This window comes from Populus alba, chromosome 16, assembly GCF_005239225.2.
Source record: "Populus alba chromosome 16, ASM523922v2, whole genome shotgun sequence".
In the NCBI taxonomy this organism is placed as follows: domain Eukaryota; kingdom Viridiplantae; phylum Streptophyta; class Magnoliopsida; order Malpighiales; family Salicaceae; genus Populus; species Populus alba.
The window spans coordinates 2,394,714-2,404,247 of NC_133299.1; the positions used below are offsets into that span (position 1 = coordinate 2,394,714).

The window sequence follows — 9,534 nt, forward strand, 5'->3', positions numbered from 1 at the left end:
ACATTATCTTTTTAAAAAATAATATTATACTTCTAAAATTACTAAGGCGCTCCTATATCAACATGATTATATATAACCATAATGAAAATACTAAAATGCCCTTGACTACCCGTGAATGAGATTTTACTTTTTAGAAGTAGCTTAGTTATTTTACTATGTATAAAAATTAAAAATACAAAAATACCCTAGGCATAAGTTTTAAATTTTTTTACTTTAAAGGTAATATAGTCATTTTACTATGCATCAGAAATGCAAAAAGACCAATTTATCCCCCTATCAATATGATTATGATTTTAAAGGTAATGTAGTCATTTTACTAGTCATCTTTTTCCATTATTCATAGCATATTAAAATTAAAAAACAAACAAACAAACTTGAGGTGGTAAATTTACTATGCATCTAAATGTAGTACATTGGACATTGCGTGCAAGAATAGTATAATGACTATTTTGTACTTCCAAAAAAAATTCAGTTGCTTAGCTTTTGGGGTAGTATTGTCACTATCAAAAAATTAATAAATACAAACGGAAATACTAACGAAAATATTATGTTAATAAATTGCAATGAATTTTACCAATAGAAATATTTTCTAGGTATATACCGAGAAAATCATAGTGGGAAAAAATTAAAACAAAGCCAAAAAATATGATGACATGTCATTTATGGAAACAGAATTACCGACGGGATTTATTTTGGCGGTAAAATCATTGGTAAATTGTTAACACTGTTCATCATGTCAATTATAAATGGAATCACCAACGGAAAATTCCATCAATATTTTCCAGAGAGCTCTAAAACTGTTCACTTTCCAATTGCACGATTAATTATTGTTCTTTACAGCAAATATCACTGATGAATTGAAAAGTCGTTAGTGTTATTTGGCAAGTTTCTGAAAAATTTTGATTAAATTGAAGTTTTAAATTAAATATTACAGATGAAATCACCAACAGATTGAAAAGTCGTCGGTGATATTAGGTTGTTTGTGAAAAAAATTATTAAATTAAAATTTTAAATTAAATATTACAGAAAGAATCACCAACGGAATGATTAAAAATATTAATATTTAATTATCCTCGATAAAACGTCCCAATAAAAAGCCTAGAATCTCTAATTTCACAACAGATAGACCTCCCTTCTTCTTCTTCTTTTTCTTCTTCTTCTTCTTCTTCTTCCTCACATGTAAAAAAAATTAGCATCCCTTCTTCTCTCTTCAACTCCTTCTCTTCCTCTTCATGCTCAAGTATATCTTCTTCTCATTTCTTCTTTCCTCTTCTCAGTTTCTTTTAATTAATATACTTTACAAATATTTTTCTCTTCTCAACTTCACTTACAACTACATTAAAGTAAGATTTTTCTTTTTTTAGTGTTTTTTTTCACTATATTTGTTTTTTTATTTTATTTTTATATTTTTTTTTGTTCTTAATAATTGTATGAATGTTGTTGTAGGATTTTTTTTTCATATGAGATCAATTTTTAGTTGATTTATTTTTAGCAATCGCAACTTCATTTTTTTTCATATGAATTTTTTTTAGTTGAATTTTTTTTTTTTTTGTTATTTATTTGTTGCAAATTTGTTTGAGTTGATTTTCTTCTCTCTTTTTTTTCCAAGCAACTCAGTTTTGAGTATTATAGAGTGTTGATTTTATATTAATTTAATTATTTTATAGTTTTGTAAAATGGATTTTTTAAAAAAATATTTTTAAATAATCACCGATGGAATTACATGTGGTATTTTCCCTAAGGAAATACCGACGGAATGAAGCGAGTAATTTTATTTTTTTTGCACCCGTCAGTAAATCCATTGGTAATAATATATTTTTTTATTACTGATGGACTTACCGACAAACAAAAAATTACCAACAAAAGATTCACTGATGGAGCATTTTTGTTGTGATTTTGTCGATAAATTAATTACCAACAAAATGATAGTACAAATACTGATGGAAAATTTCATCGATAAATATAAAGATTGTGGTAATGTGTAATTGCACAAGAACCAATTAGTCATTATAATATTTATTGAGTCAAATAAGTCTGTTTACTTTTTAATTACATAGTGTAATGGCTATATTACCCTTGAAATCAAAATAAAATCTACCTTTGATAAAGGGGCGAATTCATCTTTTTGTTTAAAATGCAATGTCAATTCACTTGATTTCTCCTTTAATTAGAAATTTTTAAACTTGGGTCTAATGACTTATTTGTCTTTTCAATGTGGTCGTTTTGTAATTAGGGGATAAATATAGGGGCAAATATGTATTTTAAAAAGAATAATTGATATTTTAGAAATAAATGCACAGTGAATTTACTTGGTTAACTCTAGAATCATAAATTTTTAAACTTAGGTCTAGGGGCTTATTTGTTTTTTCATTGTGGTATTTCATAATTATAGGGTTAGGATAGGGGCAATTTCATGTTTTAAAAGTAAGGATTAATGTTTTTGAAAGAAAAGTTGTTGGCGCATAGAAACCGCTTCGTACGCTTTAAGTGGAGTGTGCAACAACATTAGAAGGTTGAAATTATGCAATCAGAGCGGTGTTTGAAAGCTCTCGGCATTCATGTTTAGATGAGGTGGCACATGCAGCAATTTGGCTCCGATGACTTTTTCTTTCATTCTTCTCCTTTTCGCTCTCTTCGTCTCGAAAAATGCACTGCCCAATCAAAAAATTCATGTTGTCCTCTAATTTTTTAAATATATATATATTTGATTCAATCCTCTTTGTATTTGTTGTATGATTTTCATCTTGATTCCTTTTGTGAACTTTAAATTTGTTTTTAAGCTCTCCCTATATTGAAATGTTATTTTTCCTCATTTTTTGTTTTAGTTTCAGATTTGATCCCTTTTCTTTTGATTTTAGATTTTTGTTTTGATTTCTTTTGTAAAATGTTTGGATATTTTCAATTTCACCATTGAATCAACGAATGTTATTTTCCCGCTTTTTTTTTTTGTTTTGTATTTGGTCCTTATTCTCTCCTCTTTTTTCTTTTTTCTATTTTTAGGCTTTTTGTCAAATTGAATTTTTTTTTCAATGTCATCCTCTAACATTGAAATGTTATTTTTCCTCTTATTTTGTTTAAGTTTCAGATTTGATTCTCTCTTTTGATTTTGACTTTTTTTGTAAAATATTTGATTTTTTTATTTCACCTTTAAATCAATGTTATTTCCCCCTTTATTTTTTGTTTAACATTCGGTCCTCATTCTTTTATATCAATATTGTTTTTGGTCTTTTGTTAGATTTTTTTTTAATTTAATCCTCTAATATTGAGTTGGTTAGGAATTGAGGGTTGTGGTTTTCTTCGATTGGGTTACACCAAACTCATGACTAAGGTAATAAGTTTGAAATGTTAAGCCGGGTGATATTGCCTTTTTATCCTTTTTTAAAAATTGATTTTTTTTTTTAATTCTATCCTTCGATACTTTACATTCTATCTTCTTTTTTTTCCAGTTTTTTTAAAACTTATCACAACCTCATGCATGGGTTGTGTGTCGGCAAGCGCATTCAGGTTCACTTGGATCATTTCTTCCCCTTTTACTTTTTATTTTCTTTGTGATGCTCTTGGTTAGAATGAAATGTATCTTCGTTGATTTGTTTTTTCAATAATTTTTTTTATCATAATCACTTTTTTTTTCTTAGTTTGATGCATCTTATGTCTTTATATAAGACAAACTTATTCGACCCCAATTGTTATTTTAAAATACAATTACAGTCTTTTGACTTTCTCTTTTAAAGCTTTTTGTTTTTCAGCTCGCAACATAGCGTGCATGGGTCATGGGACTAGCAGTTGCTAATGTTAGAAGCTACACCGCATAGCAACAATGAATGTTGTTAGGATTACCTGTTAGCACCATTGTTAGGATCACATATATTAGCAATGTCTTAAAAATTTTATGTGTTATTTTTTTTCAAATATTTTCATCATTAACAAATGACATCTATGAAAATGAATAAATTTCCTCCAACCTAAAAAAAAAATAAAAAATAAAAAAAATAAAATTTCCTCCAACCTAAAAAGGAGGAAATTTTCGTCCGTCATTGAAAACCAAGCCGCCATTCTTGCGATTTCTGTGAAGCAAAATGGGAATGACTAAGTGGAGTTGTCCCACTACATTGCAATACAGTTTGAATTATGACGAGAGAAAAAAACCGTGTTCATTAAACCGCGTCCGATCTAAAAAAAAATTTAATTTTTTTAAAATTATGTTTTATTCAAAAAACTATTGTTTAATATTATTTAATAATACTATATAAATTGAAAAGAGATTACATGATGACGTAATATTTATGGAATTTGATTGCAATTCCAATTTTATTTCTGATGATATTTTACCTGATTTTGTTGCACGCTCAAAAAACCATTAAAATTATAGTCCTTATCAGATGAATTTCATACGTGATGAAATTATAGATAAGTTAATGGAATAATTAAAAATATTTGATATAAAATATGATTTATTTAATGATGTAATTGTGGTAGTTAAATCTACAATATTTAAATTAAAAACCATCAATATATATTATATATATATATATATATATATTATTTTATAACCTCAATTTGAAAAGTATTTTTTTTAACCAAACAAATTAAACTACTTTTTGTTCAACCTCAATTTTAACTACAGTTTTAACCAAATATATATTTTTCCAAATCAACCTCAATTAAAAATATTTTTTATAAAATAATTTTTTTCAAACCACAACCACAACAACTACCACAATACAAAAAACACTCTATACCAGCAGAAGAGATGGCAAGCAATCAAAGGCAATTCGACAATGACCAAATCAGGAAGAAATCTTTGTGGAAGGAGATGAACGCAGAACAAGAGCACAAATCAGTGGATCCTATGGAATATTGTGGCCATTGTTGCTTGTAACCCAACATTCATACAAGATGTAATTCTTTTGTACAGACAATTTATTCCTAGTTTATTTTAGTTACTAGCTGCTGACGTAATTGAATTTCAGTGATTTGTTTTTGGATAAATCAATTATTCGTTCATCAATATAGTTTAATTACATAACTTTGTCAGTTTAGAGTCTTTAGACAAGCTTAATTAACTTGTGGGGTATTGATTCTTTGTAGTTCTCAAAATGATGACAAGCCAGGTTATTTTTGAACCAGACTGTAACCAGACACTCTCTTGCCCTAAAAGTTTGGCTAAGCGATCGTAATTTTATCCTCAAGATATAAAAGTTTGTCCAACTTGGTAACGCTGCCTAGAGCATTTCACATTCTAGTCCCTTGATTGCCTTCCATTAAATGGCATATAAACAAAACATACATCCAAGTCACAAACCATTTGAAAGGTATTATAGGATTGAGGATCGGATTCTCGACCATATATGAGAACAGTACAGTTATGGCAAGGAAATGTTAAGGATGATAAATAAGTTTTTGAGAGTACATGAGGTTAGAGTGGCTACTGATACTGTTATTCTCCTATATACAAAACTGGGTGCTGAAGTGGGGTAAGTTTACAGTAAACCCAACTTCTTGCCATCCTCAAGTTGTAACTAGGTGAGGACCAATGCTAGGAAGCACGCACGAATAAGTTACATATTTGATGCTGTCTACGAGCACGACTACAAAAATCCGAGAAAGTGACTTTGGGGTGATTACGCCATCAACATCACTGTCGCCAGCCTCTCTAGGATCAACAAGGACAGAGACAACCATTGGAGAAACCGATTTATTACCCTGAAAGCTCTCCTTATGAGTGTTCCTTCCCGCGTGTTCTCCAGTGATATTGAGATCCGATCCCGCGAGAGGAATTGGAAGGCCACGGAGGATCCTTCTATTCCTCCCCTTGTTGAGGCGAGTTGAATTGTTCTTCTGGTGCTTTGCTGTCACATTGGCAACTGAGGAAGCAGGAACTATGGCTCCTGGTGTTGGTGAGACATCAAACTGGAACACTTCAGTGCACATACCCGAACTCAACAATGGCCCTGAGAAGAAAATTAAGCAATCACGCGCTGTTAATAAGTAGCATAAAACCAAAAAATGGAGTTACAAACTCCAGTTTCTTTAGTCCTGCAAGGTGCAAATAAATAATGTCCAGAGAATTGTCAAAAAGGAAATAAACAATCTTAAATCAATAAGCTGTGATTTGAAGGCAGAGCAAAGGTGCAGTAACTAAACACTCAAGTCCAACAATCCAAATTTCAGTCAATCAGTCAACGGAATTGCAAATACATTTCCTTTAGAGCTCCCAAGTTTCCAGGATTCCCATGCAGCCGTTCTCACATTCTTTGTTTTCTATTCAACTCATCATCTGCCATTACTACAGCCGAAACTCTAATAACATCCATTTTTCATTTTTTGACTTCTTTTTGATGAGTGAGAATCTATTGGTATCTTTGAACTTAAGAGGCCGTAAAAGCATAAATGATTTTGAATGTCCATAAACCACCAAAATTAGGTTTGATCCATTGTTTACTAAGTGAACAATGACAAGAAACATACATTAACCAAGAATGCCGCTGACAAAAACAAAATTTTAAATTTCAATGGACAGTTTATATTAAAAACGTAAAAAATAGCAATTTTACTGGCAGCCTATATGCATACATGAAGGGAATAAAATGAGTGACAGGCATAATAATTACCTGCAAGGCCTTCACGGAACCACTGCTGCAGTTTGCCTTTAGCTGCAGAGGACTTCACATTGTCCTTCGAAGTGTCAGCAGATCCAGAAGCAAGGGCCTTCTGTCGCTCAGCATGAGTTCGGTACACATGAGAATGCCTCCCTCTATTGTTACCAACATCAGGAATAGCCAGTGCTGTCTGCTTAGAGATATTCACTTCAGGACTTTCATGAGAGGCCATAGCTCTCTCGCTTGCCAGAATAGAATGAATTATCAAGTTTCCATCTATCTTCACAAGCTTATCGTTTCTTGGCACATATAAAGATGCAACGAGCTGTTCACTAGCATTACCAAACTGACCAAATTCATCTGATCCAGGTACATGCTCAGCAGCCCCTTTATTTGCAGAATCATGCTCTGGACACCCTGTACGACCTCTCAAACAATGTATTTTATCATTAGACAACCCAACACCGACATTTTCTTGCGACCCATTTGAGTGCCCATCAACAATCAAAACCCTTCCCTTATGCTGATCCAAAAACCTCTCACTACCAAAACCAAACCCACTAATTCCACTCTCTCTAACTCCTCCAAACTTAACATCCACCATAGGAGCCAGCCCACCAAACAACAAAATAAAAAATACCAAACCAATCAAACTAACACTAGCAACTTTCTTAGTTTTACCCTCGCCTTTCTTACTCTCAACCTTCTTAGTCTTTGCCATAGGAACAGCTTGTTGCGGTTTCAATCTAGGAATCGGAACCAATGGCACTTGAGACCCTTGAGGCTTGACAACATAAGGCGCACACGGCACCCATGGATAAGGCGCCATGGGTGCGTACATTGGTGGCGGGCACGCACTGTTCCCATTCAATTGTTGTCGCAAAGTAGCATTTTCAGCCATAAAATAGGAAACTTTACCATTCAAATCAGCTATAGTCGAATGCATTGCTCTCACCTTATCTTCTAATTCCTCAACATAATGCTTCTTCCTTTGCCTAGACAAATGCGCACTCTCCCGATTCCTCACCAACCTCGCCCTCCTCTTCTCCTCTTCTTCACTCGAAACCACACCCCCACTAACATCAACACTCACATCTTCACCCTCAGCTTTCCGGGACTTCAAGTTCCGCATAACGTCTCCATTTTCTCCATCACCCATTTCTTTTTTCCTCTTAGTCAACGCAATCTTATTATTTTTCAAGTTTCTGGCACTTTCAGTTTCAGTTTTCACAACTTTCTGATCAACAACATAATTACAGGGATTGCCATTCGTACCTGATTCCGGCGAGCCCGCATTCAACACACCCGACCCAGAATTCCCAGACCCGTGAGACGAAGCAGGACCCAAATCAGAGCTTCGACTATCAGACCCACCCGAATCACAACTCCCAGCCTCCGACGGCGAAGGATTAAGATACTTATCAACCTCCAACCCGCCCTGATCACCACATATCCCAGATCCACCAGACTCCGGCGACTCCAAATTCACGGGATTAGAATCAAAAACCCCTAAAGAACCTTCAAGAGAGCCGGTTTCAAAACCCGGGTTATCTGATCGACCCGTGTCCGGGCTGACCGCATTGTTGTCAGGGATAAGGAACTGCTCGTTCTCGGAAGGGAAGTAAAGGTCAGTGAGATCATCAAAGGTGATGTCAAAATCGGACATACCCTCGAAATCAGAGGACAGATCTGGAACGTTTAAGTTGTCTTTTTGGTCAGAATTTTGATTGAAAAAGAGAGGATCGAGAGGAGGAATTGGGAGTTGGGAATTGAATTCCTCCTCCATCTTCTACGTCGCAGGAATTTGATTCTGCTGTGGCTGATTTTACTGAATAACAATAAGAAAACAGGGGTTGGGTTTGGGGTTTTTATCGAAGAGGAAGAGGAGTTTCTGTGGGATTTAATTTCGGTAGGTTTTGAACGGGGCGAAGACTCGGATTTTGTTTCCACGTTTGGATAAGGAAAGTGGGGGTCACACGCTCCTTTTGTAGATTTTGGAAATCTAGGATTATTTTTTTCTAGCTCATGTCTTCATTTGGTCCTTTTATTTTTATATTTAGTTAATGTTAGTTTTATTATTATGATGGTTTTATTTATTATTTTTTATAAAATAAAATAAAATAAAGCTAGTATTTATTTTTTAATGAGATTGCCAAAAAAAATTTTAATATTTTCCAAAATAAATTATTACGTTTTTCTCAACTTAAATAACAATAAGTTTAATTGATTAAATTGTCATAATGATAAAACTAAAATTTACTAGTTGTACAAATTAAGGGACGAAATGCATTTTAAATAAAGAAGAAAAAACAAGAAGGAGGTTGAAGCATGAGTGAGAAAGAGGGATAAAAAAAAAAGGAAAGAAAGAAATAATAAATAAATGAAACATTAAAAGATAATATTCATAAAAATTTCAACGACATGAACTTACAAACATCAAGTTACTTTTGTTAGAATAACATGATAATTGTTTTAAAAAATGCACTCATTAAAATGTGAATGGGTTATCCTTAATCCAGGTAAATTTAGATTTAATATATGGTTGATATTATGATATATAATTTTATGAGTGTTTTCAATTGAAAATATATTAAAATAATATTTTTTATTTTTGATATAAAAACATTTAAAAAATATCAATTTATTATTTTTAAATAAAAAATAATTTTAAAAATAAGTTGTAACGTAAAAATAATCACTTAATTAGTTTTTGATGGTGAAAACTAATTTAAAAATACCCTAATTATCATAATTAAAAAAAGAGATTTAGAAATGATTTCATGGGGTGAAAGTAAAAGGACGTGGTAAGAGTCCATTTACATTAGCATTAAATCCAAAAGGTAGATATTAAATCAATGTTTTATATTCCTTTTTTAAACCCCAACGAGAGCTCAAATGTCATATACTATGCAAAATAATTAAAGCTATATCAATT

General features: G+C 32.2%; 1 protein-coding gene across 1 annotated transcript; it reads right to left on the minus strand.

Moving 5' to 3' along the window:
• Positions 1-5,363: 5,363 nt before the first annotated feature.
• On the minus strand, positions 5,364-8,556 carry LOC118033300 (bZIP transcription factor 17). The gene is made up of 2 exons (XM_035038229.1): positions 6,612-8,556; positions 5,364-5,951 (listed from the first exon to the last, which is right to left on the minus strand). Exons 1-2 carry the CDS (start codon positions 8,383-8,385, stop codon positions 5,509-5,511), a joined length of 2,217 nt encoding a protein of 738 aa, XP_034894120.1. The 5' UTR covers positions 8,386-8,556; the 3' UTR covers positions 5,364-5,508.
• Positions 8,557-9,534: the final 978 nt, after the last annotated feature.